The 22,176-nt window shown below is 60.2% G+C and overlaps 3 protein-coding genes across 3 annotated transcripts; all 3 read right to left on the bottom strand.

Moving 5' to 3' along the window:
- Nucleotides 1-3,886: 3,886 nt before the first annotated feature.
- Nucleotides 3,887-8,468, bottom strand: CHRNG (cholinergic receptor nicotinic gamma subunit). The gene is made up of 12 exons (XM_079315014.1): nucleotides 8,272-8,468; nucleotides 7,744-7,880; nucleotides 7,598-7,642; nucleotides 7,275-7,384; nucleotides 7,032-7,187; nucleotides 6,714-6,811; nucleotides 5,734-5,937; nucleotides 5,333-5,447; nucleotides 4,985-5,099; nucleotides 4,478-4,682; nucleotides 4,243-4,376; nucleotides 3,887-4,167 (listed from the first exon to the last, which is right to left on the bottom strand). The coding sequence occupies exons 1-12, from the start codon at nucleotides 8,312-8,314 to the stop codon at nucleotides 4,000-4,002; spliced, it is 1,530 nt and encodes a 509-aa protein (XP_079171140.1). The 5' UTR covers nucleotides 8,315-8,468; the 3' UTR covers nucleotides 3,887-3,999.
- Nucleotides 8,469-9,214: 746 nt separating this feature from the next.
- On the bottom strand, nucleotides 9,215-13,249 carry CHRND (cholinergic receptor nicotinic delta subunit). The gene is made up of 12 exons (XM_079315274.1): nucleotides 13,140-13,249; nucleotides 12,310-12,455; nucleotides 12,102-12,146; nucleotides 11,902-12,011; nucleotides 11,631-11,786; nucleotides 11,315-11,430; nucleotides 10,870-11,070; nucleotides 10,411-10,522; nucleotides 10,175-10,289; nucleotides 9,797-9,998; nucleotides 9,591-9,709; nucleotides 9,215-9,505 (listed from the first exon to the last, which is right to left on the bottom strand). Exons 1-12 carry the CDS (start codon nucleotides 13,189-13,191, stop codon nucleotides 9,323-9,325), a joined length of 1,557 nt encoding a protein of 518 aa, XP_079171400.1. The 5' UTR covers nucleotides 13,192-13,249; the 3' UTR covers nucleotides 9,215-9,322.
- A 726-nt stretch (nucleotides 13,250-13,975) lies between these two features.
- Nucleotides 13,976-20,794, bottom strand: PRSS56 (serine protease 56). Its single transcript, XM_079315306.1, has 17 exons — nucleotides 20,412-20,794; nucleotides 19,512-19,673; nucleotides 18,747-18,944; nucleotides 18,195-18,248; nucleotides 17,695-17,884; nucleotides 17,487-17,595; nucleotides 17,247-17,406; nucleotides 16,966-17,108; nucleotides 16,675-16,834; nucleotides 16,409-16,597; nucleotides 16,158-16,319; nucleotides 15,950-16,013; nucleotides 15,579-15,741; nucleotides 15,035-15,188; nucleotides 14,850-14,936; nucleotides 14,513-14,628; nucleotides 13,976-14,386 (listed from the first exon to the last, which is right to left on the bottom strand). The coding sequence occupies exons 1-17, from the start codon at nucleotides 20,554-20,556 to the stop codon at nucleotides 14,213-14,215; spliced, it is 2,430 nt and encodes an 809-aa protein (XP_079171432.1). The 5' UTR covers nucleotides 20,557-20,794; the 3' UTR covers nucleotides 13,976-14,212.
- Between the last annotated feature and the right edge of the window lie 1,382 nt (nucleotides 20,795-22,176).

Below are 22,176 nucleotides of genomic sequence, written 5' to 3' on the forward strand. Positions count from 1 at the left end.
GTGCCTTGTACTCATCCCTGTTTGTTATGGAAAGGGATGTGAGCTTCCCTTGAAGCAGGACAAAGAGATGTTTGGTGTCAGTTGCCTTTACGCTGTCTCGGTGGAGAGCCCGCAGCACTGGCTGGATTCAGGGCCAGGCCTGTTTCTGGTGTGCACTGGAGTTTGCAAGTCTCTGGCCACCTGGGGAACTGGGCCCCCGGTGGGTGTAGCAGAGGAGGGTGATGGCCAGCCTGCTGCTCATAGCTGAGTGACAGCTGCAACCAGAAGAGGGGCTGGGCGTGACCCCCTGTCCTCTGGGGTGAGCCTCAAATGATGGGTTGTTGCTTGGAAAGCCAGCATGACTGCAATTTGGATGCCACGGAAACAATAGGAGCTAATTATTTCCTCTGATTCTGCTTGACTACAACACTAATTGTACTCATTAACAGCTCCAGCCTTTTCTCCTTTTCCTTGGGGAATCTCACAATTGCCTTTCATTTTTAATGGAGACTTTGCCTTGGGCCCAGGAGGGGAGGCTGTGGCCAGTGATGGGGCACATCTCCTGCCCCATGTGCTCTGTGCAGTCCCCGAGGAGAAGGGGCTGCTTGGGCCAATCTGCTTGTGACTGCAAAACCAGCAGCCCGTGTCTGGGACAATTAACAGCTGGGGGGCCTGGGAGACCTTCAGCCTATGACTCCAGTTGCAAATTCCTTGTCTTACTATTGAAGTCTAGATTGAAGGCAGCTGGGACTGGCAAAGAAAACAATTTAAAATACTCAGTCTTCTGAAGGGTTTGTTTCCTTCATTGAGAGTGTCAGTTCTAGGCTATTTCTAGATACATTCCTTGCACTGGCAGCAATGATTAAGTGCTCCCCATGGTCAGGCAGTTAGCACTTGGCTGGGCAGGGAGCAGGGCTGTTCCCCAAGCTGTAGTGGAGTCTCTCTCTGTGTTTCTTGAGACTCATTTTGGGTTCCTGCTTTTGGCACTTTTGTCACCAGCTCTCAACCAAATGCTCTTTTCCAGACACGATCTGTTTTCCCTTCTGGGAGCAGGTACTACTACAGCTGCTACTTAAGATTCCTTTTAAATACAACTCTCCCCTGCTGCTCCCCAGTATTTGTTAGGGGAGATTTAGTTGTAATTACATTTTGGCAATCGAAGCAAAAATAGCCTTGCAAGGCAGGGCTGAAATACTAGCTACAGGTTCCTTTTATTCACAGCACATGTAGTTTTTTGCAGATGACATCACTTGGGGTTTTAGTCCTGTTGTTGTGCCCAGTTGTGCGTCATGTCCACCTCTGTTATTTCGTGTACTCGCCCACTTCTCGCCTCTGATGCCCCTTGTCTAAGCTGGTGCTGATGAGTGCAGGCTTGCTATTAAATCTGAAAGTGCTGCAGTCCTGCTGTGCTCACCCTCAAATACACTTTGTAAGTGAGCTGTGGAAGAGCCTTTGCTGGGAAGGCTGTTCCTCTCCTCCCACTGCCCCCACGGTTGAGATTTAGAGGAACTCAGCAGAGGTTCCTCTTGCTGAGCCTTGAAGAGAGTGAGCTGGTTGGGTGTGAAGTTTGTCCTCTTTAAGGCTACTTTTCCTGGGGTCAGGAGAAAAGCTGTGGTTGATCAGTACTAAGCACCAGTTGCCTTCTATAACCTGGAGAGGGATGGAGCCAGACTGGCTTTTGAGCTGGATTTTTTGTTTGTGGTCCTCTGTGTGCTGCTAATGAGAATGGTGAAAACACAGGTATGAGGTTTGGGAAGGGAAGGAGCTTCTGTTGTGCTGTAGAAAAATGTTTCAGATCCTCTTTATTCAGGAAGGAAGCCTCTAGCCTTGGGAGCACTGCAGTGAGTCAAAACCTTTCCTGCTTTCCTTATCCCAAAGGCTTTGAACACCCTTGTACTTTAAATTCCTGCAAAGTGGCCTTCGGGGAAACTGAAGAGCTTTGAGCCCTAGAGCCCAAAGAAGAGCCTTCTCTTGGGTTCTTTCCCAAGGTGATGCTGAGGTTGGTGGGCTCATGAGCTCTGGGTGTCTCTGGCTACAGCTGGTCTGGGGGGGCTCATGGCTTTTCCCAGACTACAGAGAGAAAGGAGGCCTCTCTGTGGAGGGTAGCAGTTGGAGGATGATGTTGCCTTGTCTTAGTGCTTCTTGATAGAGTGTGGGCACATGAGGCTGATGCTGGGCTGAAGAAGCTTTTCCTCTCACTACACTCCCCCTATAACTTCAGAGGGTGACCTGCAAGGTGTTCCCCTGCCAGATCCTGCAAGGCACATCTGCTGCCCAAGATCTGTGACATACAGCTCCTGCTTTTATTCTTTTCTCTGGAATGATAAACCATAGAGATCTCCTGAGGGTTCATAAAACCACTGCTTGGAGATGCTGGAGAGTCACGGTCTCCTGGCAGGCTGGAAGAGCTCATCTGTTTCCATTTGTGCTGTATGGACATGGTGGAGCCTGAGCTCACTGGAGGAAGCAGCATCCCTGGAATGTTAAGAAGTGACAGTACCCAGCCCTGGAAGCTGGCAGCAGGGCAATAGGGACCCAGTAATCAATGGAAAATGGCCAGGCAAAGACAACCCAGAGCTCATTAATTATGCATCTTCTTGGGGACATAGAGCCTGAGGCTGTGAACATGCCTTATATGCTCTGGTTTGGGCAGCTTATGGCAGCTGGGGACACTGGACCAGGAGGGTCTGTCCCTTCAGCCACTGAGAGGACATGGCTGTGGCAGGACAGGAGTTCTGTGCAGTGCTGCCACTTAGCAGCAAGACTGTGGCCAGGACTACAATGCCCCAGGACCTGGTCACTTCACATGGGTTATGGCCATGTGAGGTGACCTAGGCAGGGGACAGGACCCAGCTAAGGTCCTCTGAGCACCCCTGCCTGCACTGGTGAGCACCATCCCCACCTCCTTCAAGGTGCCAGCTGGGAGCTCTGTATTCACCTGGAATTGGTGCTGTGGGTCCTATGCATCTCATAGGGATAGGGCAGGAAAAGCCACCTTGCAGAAAGCAGGGGCAGGCTGGCACAGCCCTGAGTGGTTCTGGCCATCACCAGGCTGCAGACGTCCAAGAAGTGAGGTCTCGGCTGCTGTGTTTTCCTCCCTCCTCCATCTGTGCCCACAGTGCCCTCACTCCTGCCAGGCAGTGCCAGGGGCAGTTGTGGGCAGTTACCAACTGTTTTTTTCCCAGCCAGTGCTGGGACTGTGAGGCTGATGCATGGCCTGGAGCCAGGCGCAGGTGGCATGAGCTGGATCACAGAGGAGCAGATGCTGCTTGCCACCATTCCCAGGCTGACCTCTCATCTCCCCTGCCAGCAGGGACAAAGCCAGGGGGCCCCAGAGGTCACTGAGGGGCACAGGGGGATGCAGCATTGCTGGGATGGGGGAAGGGGCTGTGCTTGACAGAGATGATCCCATAGGGCAAGGAAGGCTGGTGGGGGAGGGAGTTGTGCTGATGTTCCCAGCAGGATGGATGCCATGGGGCACACACCCCTGAGGCTGTTTGGGTGCCTGGTGGCCCAGAGTCTCCACCTCAAGCTGCTTGCTAGGGAACAAGGGCAGCACTTTAGCTGTCCCCAAGACCCACAGTCAGAGCATAAATGGAGGAAAGCTTTAACTGCCACCAATCCTATCCATGGCTTCGTTGCTGCCCCAGAATGGGCGGCTGTAGCTGTGATTCCTGCCCCACTGCCATGACAGGGATGACAGTATTCCCGTTTGTCCTGGACTTGAATTTGTAAATTTGCAGTGGGGCTCTTGCTGCCAGCACTGCTGCGTGGCCTGTTAGATGTCATACTCTGCTCCAGTTTCCCTGTGTCCCATCTCACAGGACTGTACATCTTAGAGGTGTGTGGCCAGCCTGCATGAGGTGAACATCCAACCTCTGAGGAGGGTGCGCATGGAGCAGAGACGCCATGGAGGCTTGCAAGACTTAGAGGCTTTATTTGTACATTCAGCACAGCATGAGCACCCCATGTTCCTCCTTCCCCCACCTCCACCCCTTGGCTGGTGGGTACCTGTGAGCATCACTCTGGCAGGTACTGCTTGGGGTCCCCCGGGAAGGGCAGGGCAGGTGCCTGGTTGAAGTGAGCCACGAGGAAGATTCCAATGGTGCCACAGACAAAGAGAGAGGCCATGATGAAGAAGCAGACACGGTCAATCACCTGTCCCACCATCATCCACTCTTCGCTCTCCTGCCAGTGGCACAAGAAGGGTGAGGGCTGTGCCCATTGCCCCCCCTCCAGTCCCTCTCCCCCAGCCTGACTCACGCTGCCAAAGTCGTTCTGCTCCCGCGTGGCATTGGCGATGTAGTTGCAGGCTTCCACGCAGGCACGGATGTCAGGACCTGCCTCCTCCAGGCTCTGGCAGAAGTCCTGGGTACTGCCACTCTCCAGACCACGTCCTACAAGCAGCAGAGCCAGCACAGCATTCACCACCAAGTGCTCAGCCACCTGGCACAAAGCCCAGCTTTGCAGGGAGGTGCCAACCCCCATAGTCACTCACCAATCTTCTCCAGCACGGTTTTCATCAGCCCATCTCTTTCCTTCTGCTTCTCAAAGAGCAGCTCAGTCCTGGCTTTCCAGAGCATGTACTCATCAGCTTTCACCATAAGCCCCAGTGAGCTGCGTCTGCGGATGGCTTGTGGAGGCCCTGGGGTCTCCTCTGGCATGGTCATGCCCAGGTAGGGGGGCAGGAGTTGCAGGAACACCTGGGCACAGTGTCACCTGTGGGGATCTGTCCCCTCACACACACAGAGCACCCAATGGATGTGGCTGGTTTCCCTGGCATTGCTTGAAGCATGGTGCTATTGGGATGTTGGCACCTGCTGCTCCCCAGTGTTGGGAGTGGCTTGGCGGCACAGTGTGGCCCACTGGGGACATCTCTTTGTGCCAGGACTCACACTCAGATGAAGGCATGCCTGCCAACTCACTCTGCAAGGGACATGGCCTTGACCCCCAAATACCCATCCCATTCCCCCTGTATAAAGGGTAGGGGGAGGATGGCAGGTACCTGGCGCACTCTCTGGGACATGGAGTGAGTGTTGGGTGTTCTCAGGGAGACGTTGAGGACAATGACAGCATTCACCACAATCACTACTGTCACCACCATGAGGAAGGTCAGGTATCTGGGGAGGAGGCAGAGAGCCTCAGTGGGGCTGCTGAGGCACAATGTTCTTCTCTGTGCCCCCTGGGCTGGAAGCTGGTGACTGGCAGTGAAACATGGGCCTGCGTCAGCCCCATCTGGGCTGAAGATTATTTCTGTATCGGGGTCCTGTCCCTGGGCACTGGCTGCTTCACAGCACCCTGCTGGCACAGTGTGGCAAGAGGGCTGGCACCCCTATCCCAATGTGTCACTTACTTCCCAATGAGAGGCACAGCCTGGGACGTCTCAGGCACCTTCTGAGCAATGAGGAAGAGGAAGACAGTCTGGGCCAGGAGAACATTGATGGAGACGGTACATTTCTGCCCACCCGCTGCCAAGGAGGGGCAAAGGCAGAGTTTGGCACAGGGCAGTGCTGTGGGCAATGCCCTCCTAAGGCAGAAAATCCCCACCCAAAAGCTGAATTAGACAGGTCCTGCCATGAGGCAATAACTACGGGATACCTAAAAATTTAAACTCTCCCCAGTCCAAACACTACAGGAGTGGGTGAGAGATGATACTGACGGTCCCCAAGCACAGAGGGGACGAGGAGCCCTTCCTGGAATGTTGCTGTCCCCTTGCACGTCCCCATGCCCACAGTGGGCACGGTCCCAGTGTACCTTTGGCGGGCAGGAAGTAAACGAGCACAGCCATGGCAGAGATGAGGACACAGGGCACGATGATGTTGATGATGTAGAAGAGTGGCTTGCGCTGGATGATGAGGTAGAAGATGATCTGCTGGTACTGGATGTCATCTGGGGTGAAGTGGTCTGAGTTGATGATCTTGCGAGCGGGGCGGTGCTTGATGGCCCATTCTCCATTCTCTGCATTGTGACGGTGCCAGGTGAGTCCCACTGTCCCCATGGGGCCACAGGGCCTCCAGCCCCCCATTGAGGGAAGGAGAGGGTTGGTGATTGGCATGGGCCCCACAGGGCACCCAAGCTATGCACAGTGCTAGAGCCCTCCTGAGGGAAATGAGCACTGCCAAAAATGCCATGGTGCCTGGGCAAAATACCCCAAAAAGCAGTTAGATGGGGCAGCTGGGCACATATGGGGCACCTTTAACCGCTTGGGGGCTCACAGAGCTACAGCTGTGGGGCTGGGATCCCCCCATCTCCCCATTTCCACAGTGCCACAGAGGGAAGCCAAGCATGACACTGGGTGACAGCACACTGCTCTCCCCTGTTCTCTGTGGGAGCGATAGATTTTTTCCCAGTCAAGATCACAACTCAGGCCGGTAATGAAAAAATAAATCTCACTGCCTGAAAAGCATTTTGTTCCTTCAATATGCAATTAAAATGTGATGGAAAACGTCATTGTTTGGCCATGACAGCTACGTTCCCAGCATCAATCAAGCTTGCAGGAGCGGTGCTCTCCAGCAGCAACTGCCAAGCTGCATGAGCCCCGAGCTGGGGGGGTTAGAAAAACAAATCTCTCTCACACTCCCGCTTCCACTAATAACTTAAGTGCCCATGTAATGGTGGGAGCTGCTAATAGTCCCTGCAGCCCTGCTTCTGGCAGCCACCAATGTAGCAGCAGACCTGCCGGATGTCCCCTGTGGTGGGACACTCCTGTGCCGTGACTGTGGCTGCAGTGTTACCTGTGAAAGCCTCGGGGTCGATGAAGATCCACTCCACGGTCTGGCCATCCTCCACTGTCAGCAGCAGGTTGATTTCATTGGCGCTGTACGTCTGGGACCTAGGGAGGGACGAGGGGGTGGCACAGGCTGGCATCCAGCCAGCTGGAGGGGCAAAGGATGCCACCTCCAGCTCTGCTTTGGGGTGCCTGGCTTGTCCACTGTGCCTCCTGCCAAGTGGCAGGGGATAGGCAGGTAGCACTTATCTGCCCAGGGGCAAAGGTGGGCATCCCATGCTAATCCCTGTGTCCCAGGAGGAGCTGCCATGGTGCCCATGCTCACTGGAAGACCATGGTGCAGTTCTGCCAGTCGAAGGGGAAGTAGGTGACGTGGATGACGCAGACGCTGCGGTAGATGGCAGGGGGCAGCCAGTAGATGCTGCCATCAGGGGACACCAGCACGTTGGTGTAGAGGGTGATTTCAAATGTCCCGTCGATACTGGGGGGAAAAGGATGGGCTCAGCCCCGAGTTATGCCTGGGGGGCAGATGTATTTGGGGGCATGTCCCCATTTCCCTGTCACCTACTTATTCTCCAGGACCACATCTGGCAGCCAGACCATGGTGGAAGGCACCCGCAGCAGCTGGATGTTGTCATAGTTCTCAGGGTCCCAGCTCAGGCGATAATCAGTCCATTGCTGGGAGAAGGAGAGAGGAGGAGGAGGAGAGGTCATGGAGCCCCCCAAGATGAAGGAGATTGTGAGCTGCCTGTGCTATGTTGCCCACAAAATGGGGTCCTTTGGGGGTGCCCACAAAAGAGGGTGCAGGTTACAGCGCCAGCCCCTCCTGGGTGCCAGCTTGATGTGCAAACAGAGCTGGGCGTGATCCTGTCGAGAGGGGAGGGGTCTCACCATCTCGATCCAGACGTTGGTGGTGAGGGTCTCCTCCCGTTCATTCTAGCATGGAAGGAAGGAGGGAGATGGCTTTAGTGCCCTGCCTTCTGCCCCAGATCTGGGACAAATTCTGTCCCACTGGGGGTACCCTGGGGGTCTCTCACCAGAGAGATGAGATTGGTGAGGGTGAGCTTGAGGGAGACATCGATGATCTCATTCCCCCGGGCCGGGCGCAGGTGTCGATTGTAGTTGGACATGAGGTCCTGGAAGAGCTTTTCCTCCTGGTTCCTGCAGCCCACACCTGGGAAGGCACACGCCATGTGACAGCCCGGGGGGAGAACAGTGGAGTCACTGATGCCCCCGAGACCTGATACGTTGAGGGGGGAGGCACGGGGGAAGGGGTGCAAGGGAAAGAGATGCCCAGACGGGTCCCATCAGCGCCCCGCACACAAGCAGGGGGTGTGGGGAATGTCCCCACCACGCCCTCGCCCAGCGCAGCCGGAGACCTCTCCCGGGCGGGACACGGGGACAGGGGCTGCCAGCACAGGGACAGCCCGGCACAGGGACAGCCCGGCACAGGGGCGGTGCCTGGCGCTGTCCTGCCAGGGGTGACAAACCCCCGAGCGTAAAGGCGGGGGTAGCCAGGTGCCCTCCCTGCCAGCCCGGCCTCTCCCTGGGCGGGCACACCTTACCTGCCAAGGTGCAGAGGACGAGGAGGAGGCCGTGGCCTCGCATGGCGGTGCCGTGGGGCTGGGGCTGGGGCTCCGCTCGGCTCCTGTGCTGACGTGTTCTGCGCCGGGACAGGACAGCTGTCCCCTGCCACCGTCAGCTGTTCCCAACAGCCACGGGGGCCCGGGAGTGACCACCCACTTCCCCCGCTGAGGGGCGATGCCAGTTTGCTGGGAAGCTCCTCTGGCATTTTGTGCCGGAGAGGCTGAAATTGGGGCAAGTGGCAAAATGAGCTCCGGGACTTGAGTTCCCCATATCTCCCACAAAGGGATGAATCTCCTTGCAGGTTATGCCAGCACATCCTGTCCCTGCCATGGCAGCAACTGTCCCCAGAATATAGGTTGGGGAGTCCCATCACAGCAGTCTGGGGAGTGATGCCCCCCGAGAATTCAAATCCTTCCAGCCCCAGTGTAGGAGGGTCATGGGGAGGGTGGGATGCGGGTGTGGGTTATGGTGAAATTCCTGGCTCAGTGGACAGGATGTGACAGCTGTCCTGGGCCACTGCCGGTGGGGGGATGTCAGCTGTGTCCCCTGAAACCAGAGCCCTGGCATCCCACTGCTGCCTGGGGAAGGAGACACCTCTCTGGGCCCCTGGCCTTGCGCTGTGGGATGGGCTGTGCTGGGGGGATCATGGGGGCAGGGGGAAATGTGGGCACTGATGGCATCTCTGCCAGCTGCAGTGGGTCTGCAGGGGATGGTGCCATGCTGGAGGGGGCCAAATCCTTTCCCCAGCCCATAATGCCCCAAGTACCCAGCCCACAAGGGTAGCAGGGCCAGTACCACCACATCCCCTCTGAGAAACACCCCTTCCAGCCAGAGCTGGGGTCCACCACACTCAGCAACACCCATTCATTCCTTCCCAGGACACACACAGTGCTCAGGTTGGGCATCGTGCACAGTGGGGCACACTGAGGGCAGCCACCAGTTCAGCGCCCCACGGCAAGAAGTTCCCAGCTTTATTTTTCCAAACAGACAGGTGGGGGAGAGGCTGGCACATGGGATCCCCAGACCCCCCTAGATGAAGCGCTTGTTCTCCTCCCGGTAGTCGTAGGGGTCTCCGGCGAAGGGCAGGGGCGGGGGGTGGTTGTAGATGCCCGTGAGGAAGATCCAGAGGGTGCCCACCACCAGCGTGGGGGTGATGAGGAAGAAGCACAGGCGGTCCAGGGTCCGTGCCACGCGGTTCCAGTTGTCGACCTCCTGTGGAGACAGCCGGGATCCAGGCAGTGTGGGGGCACAGTGGGCACAGAGAGTCCCCCCATCCCCCCAGTGCCCATGGCCCCACCTCATTGTAGCTGTTTTCATCCCTCATGTGCTTAACAATGTAGTTGGCGTTGTCAATGACGGGTTTGATGTTCTCGTAGGGCTGCTCCTCGCCCGAGTCCATGCCCAGCGGCGCCAAACCTGGGGGTGAGAGGGGGCGGTGAGAAGGGCACCGAAGAGCTGCCAAGCCCGGAGACCCCAGCCCCGCCACCCTTCCCTCTGCCTCACGGGCAGGGGTGACGCGGCTGGTCAGCCCGTGCCGCTCCGACTGCTTCTCGAACATGAGCTCGCTGCGCGACTTGACGCTGAAGTATTCCTCCGCCTTGGCGATGTAGCCAGCCGAGCTGCAGCGCCGGATGCACGGGGCGCTCGCCGGACTCTCGGACTGCTGTGTCATGCCCAGCAGCCGGGGCAGGCTCTCCAGGAAGACCTGGGACACGAGAGGCAGTGTCATGTCCCTTGGCCACCTCCCCATTATGTTGCTGCCTGGTCCTCGTTTTCTGCCCACAACTCCATCTGTCTCGGATGCAATGCCAGGGCTGTGCTGTCCCCGTAGGGTGCAGTGTGACCCACCTGTGCACCCACCCCAGCCCACACCCCGCTCACCTCTCTGACCCAGTCAGACATGATGTGGGTGCTGGGGGTGCGGAAGTGGAAGTTGAGGACCACGACAGAGATGATCACCACGGCTGTCACCAGAAGCATGATAAAAAGCAGATACCTGGTAGGGAGCATGGTCTTGGAGCCAGCATTGCCACAGGGATTGGGCACAAGCAGAGCTGCTCTCTGGCACCAAGGGACTCCACAGTGTCCCCAAGGTCTCAGTGGTACCCATGACTCACTTGCCGATGAGGGGGATGGCGTGGGAAGTGGCAGGCAGGCGCTGGGAGATCAGCAGGAGGAACACAGACTGGGCCAGGAGCACCGAGATTACCAGGGTCATCTTCTCACCACCTGGAGAACAGGTGGTGAGAAGGCAAACCTTGCCCCAGGTACCTCTAATAGAGTCCCCAGTGCCAGGGCTGGCCTTTCAGTGTCCCACAATACATACAGTAGCCCATATGGGGCTTTCTGTTACAGGAGTACTCTGGGGTCGTGTATGGGATATCCTGTGCACAAGTGCACCTCTGCCAGGGTGCCTGGCTGGGGTGATGGTGTTCTACATGGAGACATTCCAGTTCCAGGATGTCCTCATGCTGGGCATTGGGGTGTGCCCCAGGGCCTGGTGCAGGTGTGGGACACGGAGGTACCCCATGGATGTGACTCCCATTACTGGCACACATGCCACAGGGCTCACTCACTGTCAGCAGGCAGGTAGAAAACGAGGATGACCATGAAGGCAATGAGGATGCAGGGTATGACAATGTTGATGACATAGAAGAGTGGCTTGCGCTTGATGATGAGGTAGAAGGTGATGTCCTGGTGCTCACTGGTGTCCAGGGGAATGTCAGGGTAGGTGTTCTTGCGGGCTGGGCGGTGGGTGATTTCCCATTCCCCATTCTCTGCCAGGGCACAGGGGACAGCACACAGCATGGGGGACACCTGCCATGACCATCCTCACCAGGCCCACTAGCAGCATTCTCCTTCCCAGGGTGTGGATAGCATTCCAACGTGGAATGAGTGCCAGCATGCCAAAGCCCCAGGTAGGGAAGTTTCTCCATGGCAGTGTGCCCCAACTCCAGTGCCTCACCACCCCTGGCCCACTGTCCCACTGCCCCAGGATATGGCAGAGAGCACCAGCACTACCTGTGAAGCCTTCAGGGTCAATGATGATCCACTCCACCGCGTAAGACTTCCCCGTGTCTGGGTCTTCATCCGTCTTCAAGTGCATGTTGATTTCCAGAGCACTGTATGCCAGCGACCTGGACCACAGCAAGGGGGACAGACAGTGAGGGGCTGCTGGGTACCCACCACCCAACCTACCCTGATCTCCAGCATGATGGACTTAGGCCACAAAGTCACCTACAGACCCCCACCTTGCTGCACCTCGACAGCAAGGGGAGGCGCTGGCAGCAGCAGGCACCCATGGCCACCCTGCTGCCCTGACCCAACCACCCAGCACCTGAATCTGAGGGAGCAGTTCTGCCAGTCAAAGGGGAAGAAGTCAACGTTGATGAGGCAGGTGCTGCGGAAGATGGCAGGTGGCAGCCAGTAGACGTAGCCCGTGTCGTAGATAAGGACATTGCAGTAGTAGGCGACCTCAAAGAGCCCATCATTGCTGTGCCAGGAGGGAGGCAAGGTTATGGCACGGCTGGGAAGGGGCCAGGGGAGTCCTGGACATGCACTGGGAACAGTTCAGAAGGATTGGGAGGGGAAATGAAGGCACAGCTCACTTGTTCTCCAGGACTATCTCTGGCAGCCACAGCATGTCTGGCGGCAGGCGGAGCACCTCGATGCCCCCAAACTCAGACTTGTTCCACTGCAGGCGGTAATCGGTCCAGCCCTGGAGGGGAGGATCCCCAGGTCACCCCCTCACCATGCTGGGCCACCCCATGATGGCACAACTGATGTTGTGACAACTGTCCCTACTCACGTGCTCGAGCCATACGTTGGTGGTGAGCGTCTCGTCCACCTCTTTCTGCAAACAGCAAGATGGGGCAGTGAGATGCCAGGGGGTCCCTCCAGCTCTCACCAGCCAGGGTTGGGACAGCAGCCTCAGCGTTCCTCCCCAGGCAACCAGCCTTAGGGGTGAGGCATGGCTGGGGGACACCCCACAGTGGACCTTGCCCACTGGGGCTTACCAGTGAGATTAGGTTGGAGAGGGTGAGGGCCAGGTAGACATCCACAACCTCGCCAGTGGAGACCACAGGGCGCTCCTCTTTGTCATAGCCCTTCTCCTCAAACAGGTGGTGGATGAGCCGCTCCTCCTGGTTCACACAGAGCCCGCCTGGGGCTGTGGGGTCAGGCAAACCAGGGGGCTCAGGGGTTACTGGGCCCAGCACCACCCCATAGGGGTGCTTGGCAAGGGCAGGGGGGTATAAAAATAGAGGGGAGAGGAACAGGCCAGGACATTGCATGTGTGTGTGCTGCACAGGAGAGCAGACATGGACATGCAGGAATGACAGACACATGGGAGCACACAGTCACACATGGTCACGGGACAAAGACATGGACACAGACACAGAGGGACAAACAGGTACAAACCCAGCACAGAGAGGGACACAGACACGAAACATTTGGATACAGACATGGTGGAACTGTGCACATAGAACTGTGTGCTGTACACACAGAACACACATGGACTCAGGGACACGGACCCAGTGTGTGCAGGGACATGTGGTGGTAGATTCCACACAGACAGGCACTTACAGGGACACATGGATACAATGACACGGTGCACTGACAGCACATAGCCCGGACAGGGACATGACTCTGGGTGGCACAGCCACCAAAAGAGCACAAAGGACATGCAGTAGCTGATTCTGCCAGGTAATACCCAAAATGCAGCCCTGGGGACCCTGGGTGCCCGGTTTGGACCCTGCCACCATCATCCCCCACCACCCCCCCATAACCCCATGGGCACCCCACGCAGAAGAGCAGCAGGGCACCCCGTGACCCAGACCCTGCTCACCCGACAGCACCAGCGCCCCGAGCAGGGCCAGCTGCCGCGGCAGGTTCCCCATGCGGTGCCGCCGCGCCGTGCCAGCCCTGGCTGCTCCCTGCCGGCCTGGCTGAGCGGATGTCCGGCTGCCGGAGGGACTGGGAGATGGACGGTGCCAGGTGCTGAGGGGGAAGGGTGCCGGCACCAGAGCTGCTCCAGCCCCTCTCTTCCGGCAGCCCCACGTGCAGGGAAGGGGAGATGGGCAGGCACAGCTGGCCACGCTGGCCCCACGGGTGTCAGCCCATCACCCTGAGCCTGGGCAGCCCACACAGGCACTGCTGGGCACGGGGAGCAGCCATCCCTTCCCTGCTGCTCAGCAGTCCCAGTGATGCTGCTCGGAGTGGCAGAGTCCCCACAGCAGGGTCCCCAGGGTACCCACTGATGCCCAAACACAGGGCTGACACCCATCACTGACCCAGGCCATGCCCTGCCCCTGCATTAGGAGGTTTCATGTGAGTCCCTGAGGGGTGTCACCTGGGTGAGCACCAGTGCTGTGCTGTGGGTGCTGCATGGGCAGGAGGGGTGTCTGATTCCTGGGGAGCGGGCTGGGGAGTCTGTGGGCACAGCAAGAAACAAGGATAGAGGCATCATTTCAGAGTGCAAGGAGTATGGGAAGGGGTACACAGTGGGATATCATAGGTCCCTCCACTGTCACCCACTTCACCAGCACTGTGTGGCAGGCACAGCACTCGCTTCACATTCACCAGCTACTGGAAAATAGAGCCCTTCTTTATTGAAAAATAAACCTTCTCTGTACAAATAAATAACAGCTCAGGTGCTTCTGGGAAAGGTGGGGTGAGGGTGGGCTTGCCAAGGTGGGGTTTCCAGGGGAGAGGACTGTGATTCCTGGCTGAGATGCTTCAGGTACTCACCAGGACCCCATTGCCCTGGGGAAGTAAGGAAGTGCTGGTGGGAAGAGAGATTGAGGTACAACTGGGGACAAAGGGGGGAAAGAGCCTAAGACTGGGAGTGGGGCGTGTTTGAAGGACATAAGGGACACCCAGTGTCCTCTCCCCGTGCTGGCACACTGTCCCTGGGTGTCATTAGGTTTTCAGCGCTTCGAGTGCCAGAGCAACAAGGCCAGGCATGCTACGGGCCAGTGAGTCACTCTCCAGCCCCACGAGGCCAGTGAAGGCCGTGGGGCGACCCCCTACAGTGGCCCGAACTTGTGCCCGGTACAGTCCCTTGGTGTTTTTGGAGCTCAAGTCCACCAGGATCTGTGGGGAGACAACAGCACCATGAGTCCAGGGGAGCCATGGGCAGAGTGGGACAGTGGTGGGCTGGGGAATGGCACTGCCTGGCTGCAGGGTGTATGGCTCAGAGTGGCTGGCTGGGGCACTCACCTCCTGGAAGGTCATGGCCAGGTCTGCCTCGGGCACCCGCAGCACCCAGGCGTACAGGTCCCGCACGGCGCCCACCCGCACTGCCGACTCGTTGAGGCCAGGGCAGGCTGCAACCCCTGGGATGGGCAGGAGAGACACGGACAGGACATCAGGGATCAATCCTGGGGCACCATGCTCTGCCCACCACAGGGAGGAGCACCCTTGGTCTGGGCAGAGGGGGGAATATAGCAAAAGACTGTTCCATGATGTGGGGCAGACCTGAGACAGGGGTGCAAGGCTGGCTTGTCACTGTCCCCATGGTGATACCTAGCACCCCACAGGGTTTGTGGGAGCTTACCTCTGCCCATGCCTGCCTCCTCCTCCTCCTCCTCCACCCTGGGCAGCTCTGTGGACACCAGTTCACGTTTCTCCCTCAGTGCAGACCCTGCCACCAAGAGAGGTGTAAAATCCCGGTGGGCACACAGAGCTGGCAGGTGCATGGACACCCTGCTGCCCCACTGCCACCAGTCCCTCCAGGCTCACGGGGTTCATGGCTTGGCACGGGGGTCCCTGCCAGCTCTCCAGATGTCCCTTGTGGTTCCACGGCTTCCAGGGCAGTGCCAAGGTCCAATTCTGCCCGCAGCTGGGTGAGGAAGGCTCGTCCCTGTGCCACCATCTCCTCCACCACATCCTCACCCTGACAAAGGGAAGAGAGGGACAAGATGGGTGATGGGGAACCCACAGGGCACAGACACATGCATGGTGGCAGAGTGCAGGGCATGGGTGTGCTAGTCTCAGACAGGGCATTGGTGACATGCAACTGCTTTGTGGCAGTGTTGGGTCAGATCCTAAGCTGCAGGGCGAGACCCATGGCTGGCTCTGCACTGGCTGGACTTGGGAGCAATGGTTCCAGCTGGGGAGGGTGACATGACCCTTCTGTGGTGGCAAAGAGAGATGCCAAGTGTGGCTGCACAGAGGACAATGGACCCAAAGGATGTCAGGAGGGGACACAGGGGAATTGAAGGTGTTCCTGGTGGCCCAATCATAAGACAAGAGGGGTTCCCTCAGCCTGTCCCTCCCCACATACCTGCAGGAAGAGCTGCATCTCCCCAGGGAGCTGCTCCCTGTCCCATGCTGTCACCAGGTGGCTGACCCCTGCCACGGTCCTCAGAGCCTCCACCCAGTCCTGCAACTGGGGTCCCACTACCCCAAAAAGCTCTGCAAAGGGCGGTAGCTGCCTGTCCCCCCACCTGGAAGCACAATGGGGTGAGCTCAGACTGAGTGGGCAGTGCCACCCTCTGCACCCCACCTGGGCACCCTGGGGGAGTGCCCTGGTTGCAAGAAGAACAGGATCCCAGTGCTTCAGGTTGTCCCCAAAATGGCATGTCAGTGCCACCAGTATCTCAACCACTTCCCCAGCCTGTTTAGCCCCTCACCCCATGGCCCAGCGTGCCTCACCTGCTGGGTGGTCTCTGGGGTCCCACTTCTGTGAGGCTGGATTGGCCCCCTGCCTCAGCCAGGCCTGCAGGGACAAGAAAAGAACAGAACAAGGGATAGAGGAGCCCTATTGTGAAGCCAGGGCAGGCTGCTGGTCCTCCAACTACCAGCATAGGAGAGACTGAGGGGACCCCAACTGGGCGCGGGGTAATCCAGCCTGGGAGAGTACCTGGGGCATCCCTGCGGACACGGGGAGGGAAAAAGTGCCCATAGATCTTCCCCAGGAGCTGGGGCAGAGTGCGGGTGAGGAAGGAGAAATCAAACTGGTTTCGGATGAAATCCCCAGCCTGGCGCAGGAGATCCACCAAGGTCTGGGCGTAGGAATGCAGCTCTGTGGGCACAGAGGGAGAGACATGGCCCTGGCCTCGCTCCAGAAATGGGGTCCCTCCCTAGCTAGCCCTGGCATGACCCCCAGCTCACCACATCGTCTGGTCCTGGCCTGGCAGGTCTCCTCGGCCAGGCGGGCACAGGCGGCCCGGCCCTGAGGTGCCCGACAGGAGCCGGCGTAGAAGGCGCAGAGACGGGCGCGCTCCGGGGGCTGCTGCTCGGGGGGCAGCTGTGCCAGGGCCAGCAGGTCGAAGCAGCTCGGTTCTCGGCTGCCAGGGGCAGCTGTGGGGGAACCGGCGCTGCCATGAGTGCTGAAAAGCCGCTGGGCATCTCCACGCCCCGCGCGGTGCAGCACTCACAGTCCATCTGGAGACTCAGCCAGTCCCTGAAGGCAGTGACACGGGTGTAGACTCCTGGTTTGCCCCGCTCCCCGCAGCCATCACCCCACGAGGTGATACCGTAGAGGACAAAGTGGTGAGAGGTGGGGTCCTCGCACGCCAGCGGGCCCCCTGAGTCGCCCTGCAGGGGAAATGCCCGCGCATTGGGCTGGGCTGGGACCCCAGCCACACCGACGGGCTGTGGTACGTGCCCGGCACTGTGTGAGGGATTTTTGAAGTGTGGTGCTGACAGTCTCTGAGGGACGGTGTTACCTGGCAGGAGTCGATGCCTCCAGACAAATATCCAGCACAGAACATGGCACTGGTGAGAAGCTCCTTGCCCAGGGCACCCCGGCATGTCTCCTGGCTGAGCAGGGGCACCTGCGCCTCCATCACCACGTTGGCTGCTGGTCCCTCTGCCAGGCAAGGCACCAGTTTCAGGGTCCCCTGTGCCCGGACATCTCCCTGTCTTTCACAACCCCTGCCCTGCCTCGGTGAGCTGAGGCTGGGCACCAGAGTGGGCACAGAGGGGAACACCCCACGGTATCTCTTACCTTCGTAGAGGGAGCCCCAGCCCGCGATGTAGCAGGGGGTGCCGGGGCTGGGCTCGGCGGGGCCGCTGGGAAGGCACACGGGGCTGACGGTGGGTGATGGGGCCAGCGGCACTGCCAGCTCCAGCAGCGCCAGGTCCCCGTGGAACGTCTTGGGGTTAAACTGGAAGCAGATGTGGGAATGTCAGTGGGGACCCCTGGGGCATGCACAGGGAGATGGGGGTGGTGCCCGCCTCCACCCACCTTAGGGTGAGGCAGGATGCGCCGGACGGGCACTGCCCGCTTGCCCGCTCCCGGCTTGCCCAGCTCGTGGTCGCCCACCACCACTGTCCACGCCAGCTCGTTCCGGTTCCTGGCGGGGTGGGGGGCAGCCAGTTACAGGGGTGATGGTGCTTCCCCGTGCCCGCCTCTGCAGGGACCTGATCCCCGCACTGCCGTGCCCCCACGGTACCCGCTAAAGCAGTGTGCCGCCGTGAGGACCCAGGAGCGCCCCACCAGCACCCCTCCGCACATCAGCTCCCCGTGCAGCCGCACCGACACCAGCCAGGGCCAGGCGCCCCGCGGGGCCACGCTGCCGCCCATGATCCGTCCTCGGGGGGCTGTGGCGTTGGCTTGTGGGACCCCGCGGCGCCCGCAGCTCCCTGGAGGACAAAGTCGCGCTGAAGGAGTTGTCCTGCAGGCCGGCTGCTGGACACCGTCTCGCAGGTGGGCTGGGGTGGCCGGGGTGGCCGCGGCAGGTGGAGGGGGTGGCGGGAGACGAGGCGCGTCGGGCGCGCTGTCAAGCCTCATCGTGCTCACGGAGGCGAGCGGGCGGAGGGCCGGGGGCGCCCCGCAGCCCGGCAGCTGCCGACGCTAACCTCTGCCCCCCGGCCCAGCAGGCAGCCGGGGGCCGGGGGCGCCCGCCGGCGTGCTGGGGGTTGGCGTGGGCACGGCGAGGCCGCCCCGGCTCACCTGGCATTGCCGCCTCCGCTGTTGGGTCACTACTCGGGGCTGCGGCCACCGTCTCTGCAGGGACAGGCTGTCATGGCATGTGGGGACACTCCCCCCGCGATGTTACCACCACAGCCCTGCTGTCCTCAAATCGCCCCAGTTCCTTTCAGTGTCCCCAGACCCTCATTGGCCCGAACAAACACCCCTATGCCACCCCAAGGATTGTTCACCACCCGAGTGACTCAGTGTCCCCAGTCTCCCCTTGCCCCCTTCTCCCAATGTAAATTGTTCATTGCTCCTCAGTATCCCAGTCCAGCCCAATGTGCTCATTGCTCCAAATGCCTCCATCCCCCAAACCCCAAATTCCCTTCCCAGATCCTTTTCCCAGCCCTCCATCCCACCAGAGATTCCCCATCTCTCCATCATACCCCCATCTCTACCATCTCCCCACTCCATCTCAACACCCTCTGTCACCCCAACACCCCATATCCCTTCCAAGCATCCCCTGGGGATACCCCAGTTGTTATTGTAGGGTCTCCCATCTCTGGGGGGAGCCGGGGGGTGCCCACTCACGGCACTCCTGGAGGCGGTGGCTGCAGAGCTGGGCGCTGAGCGGGGTGCAGGTGTGCAGGGCCCCCTCGGGCGGGCACAGGCGCTGGTAGGGGGCACAGGCCTGGCTCAGCGCCCAGTTGCGCTGGGGCAGCTCGGGCAGCGCCTGGGCATCCAGCAGGGCCTGGCAGCTGGGGGGCATGGCAGGGGGCACAGCTGGCGCTGCAAGGACAGCAGGGCTGTGGGCGTCACTGTGCCCATCCTGCGCTCCTCAGCCACCTCAGCCTCTGCTTTGGGATGGGTGGGAAGGGAGCATGATAGAATGCGGAGTCAGCATGCTTTGGTAGGATCTTCTGAGTATTGGGATATGTTTTTGAGGTGAATATCTGAAAAGTTCACAGGGGATCAGGCAATGATTTGGATAGGGCTCCAGGTGATTGGCTAAGAGCTAGATATGATCAGAACTGTTTGGGTAGGGTCTTTAGCAGTCAGGGATATGTTTCAGGAGTCTGGGCGCTGTTTTGGTAAAAGCCTGTAGAGGCTGAGTATAGTTTGAGTAAGATCTTGGGGTATCCTATCATTTGACAGGATTTCTAAGGGATGATGTAGGCATCCAAATAAGTATTTGGGTAGAGTCTCCAGGCGTGGGTGCAGGTTTTGGCAGGATCTTCTGCTCATGGGACGGTGTTTGGATAGGACCCCTGGGCTGCATTTGGCTGGGATCCTGTGTTCTGTTTGGGTAGGGTCTCCTGGGGACAGGGCAGTGGGGGTGATGGGATCGTGACTCACGTGGGCAGTGGCCGGTGGTGTTGGCGCAGGGTGGGAAGAGGCAGGGGGCACAGAGCCCGCAGGCACCCCGCTGCCGCTGCTGCTCTGACAGTGCCCGCTCCAGGGCCAGCAACGCGCTCCTCAGAGCCGCCTCCAGCACCAGCGTCCCCCGGCTTGACAGTGCTGATGGGGACACACAGCGTGCTCAGACCCCCAGGGCCCCCACCGCTGCCCCCCACCACAGTCATGGGGTGCCCCCAGCCCATCTGGTGCCTGTGCCCTGATATTGCTATGGTGGGTGTCAGGCTGGGCGTGGCCTGTCACCCCTTGACATTGCCCAGAGTGACAGCCACCAGTGTCACCTCCCTGCTGCGGCTGGCACATGCACACCTGAGTGTTTGCCCAGGTCTCTCTGTGCCTGTTGTACATGGAGACAGTGTAAGCCCAGGCAGGTGTGCCCACGTGTGCGCACTGTGCACACTTCTGAATGCACACTTGTGTGTACCAGGTCCCGTGTCTGCATGTCCCTGCATGTGCCCATGTGTGTGCAGTCCTGTGTGTGCATTCCCCCGTCCCCCTACCTGTGACCAGCTGTACCCACACAGAGCCACCTTCCTGCTGGCCATGCCCTGGCAGAGTGTGCCCTGGGACTGGCGCAAGAGGGAGTGCTGGTGTCACAGGGCATAAACCACAGCACTCCCTTCATCCCCTGTGTCTACTAGTGTCACTGGCAGCACTCGACACCTGCTCCAGGCAGCACAGGCATGCCCCGGGTTCTAGAGGGTTTTGACAGGGACCTGGCCATTCTGCTTGTGCTGCCACCCTACCTGAGAGTGAACACAAGGGTCCCGTCTCCTACAGCCCCCCCAGCTGCAGCCAAACTCTCCCGCAAAGACACCCCCGTCCCTGGGCCCCACTGACCTTGCAGGATGCTGGCCGGCATGGGGTACAGCCTCTGGCCCAGGGGAGCCCCCCCCACCAGCTGCAGCAGCGGCAGCAAAAGCACGGGGGGGACCAGCCGGACCCCGAGAAGAGCGTCCCGTGTCCTCTTCCCTCTTTGCTCCATCCCCGGGCGAGCAAAGGGGGGCCGGCGGGGGGAACCCCCGAAATGCCCGAGGCAGGCAAGGAGGGATGGATATATACGGTGCCCCCCGGGCGGTGGGAGGAGAGAGGGGCCGGGGGAGCACAAACAGGCGAGTTCATTAATGTCGCGCCAAGATGCCAGCTCGGGGCGGGGGGCGCGGGGGGGGCGCAGCCGGGGCCTCAATGCCGCCTTTGTTCGACGAGGCCTCCGGGCGGGCAGCATCAGACGGGCGCTGCGCTCCGGCGCTGCCCGCGGCCCTTGATCATTTTCACGCCAAGCCCCGGCCGCGCCACCCTCCCTCCTGCGGGCCCCGGGCGGGTGGGAACGCACCGGCGGCTGCGGGCGCGGGGGGCCCGGGCTGGGCGTGGGAGCCCGGCCGGCGCTTTCAAAGGCGGGCAGCGCGCCGGGAGCGGCCGAGCGGACAAGGCGGGGGAAGGGGAGGCGGGGGTGTCCGAGCCGGGGGGTCCCCGCTCTCCGTGCCAGCCCAACCCTGGCCGAGCGGGTCGCCCCGCACAAGGGCACTGCATCCCCGCGCTGAGCAGCGGCTGCCCCCGGGGATACCCCTCCGCTGCCCCCCGCCGCAGTACTGCTGTCCTGCCTGGGGTGCAGCAGGAGGACGTGCCCCGGCGAGGGCAGGTGTCACCGGCTGTCCTTCTTGTTTGTTCTTTTCTTCAGCAGCGAGCCCGCGTTGGGAGCAGTTTTGGCCCCAGGGATGGGGGACTACACTCATCAGCCCAGCTGGACAGTCCGCTCCGTGCCTGCCGCTCGACTGCTCATTGGCACCGCATTTTGGGATGCCACCGTCCTGCCCCCATTGCCACCCTGCTGCGCCCACGAGCTCAACCTCAGCTCCTTTGGTGAAAGAGTGCAGCTGCATCTCCATCACCTCATCCGGGTGCGGCAATGCCCGTTCCCCCACCTCTTTAAAAGGGACTGGGCTTTCAAGATCCCATGTCGATTTGTGGGGTGCCCATCTTTGCTAGAGGGAGGAAGAGATGGGTGCCCGTGTCCAGACCTCTGTCCTTGCTAGGGATATGGAGTGTCTGTGTCCTCATGTCCACCGGGAAACAGGGGGTGCCCGTGCTCAAATCTCTGAACTCAGTAGGGGGTACCCACGCCCCGCTCTCCGTCCCCATTAAGTGCAGCAGGTGCCCGTGTGGCCATCCCCATTTCGAGTCCGGGGGGTGCTCGTCCCCATTAGGGGCAGGAGCGGCTCCGTGCCCGCGCTCCCCCCGGTCCTCTCGGCCGTGATGGTGCCAGCGGGGCGCGGACAATGCCGCTTCAGTGGCACATCAAAGGCGCGGGCTGCCCGCGGCTGGCACGGCGACAGGCCCGCCGCAGATGAAAGCCCCGGCCCCGCGGGCTCCCACCTCGGCCGCGGGGGCACGCTGTGCCTCCGCCCCAGGGAAAACCGCGGGGCCGAGCGGGGGGGACACAGCACCAGGCACACAGGGGAGCCCGGTCCCGCTGCCCCCGCACGGATCCCCCCACCAGTGACACATGGGGGTCCAGTCGCTCTGCTGACCGCAACTGGCGCCCACGCGGGTGCTTGAGGCCGGAGTGGTGTTCGCCCCCGGCCGCACCGTGCCCCCCGCTCCCGGT

Source organism: Erithacus rubecula (assembly GCF_903797595.1).
Source record: "Erithacus rubecula genome assembly, chromosome: 11".
In the NCBI taxonomy this organism is placed as follows: Eukaryota; Metazoa; Chordata; class Aves; order Passeriformes; family Muscicapidae; genus Erithacus; species Erithacus rubecula.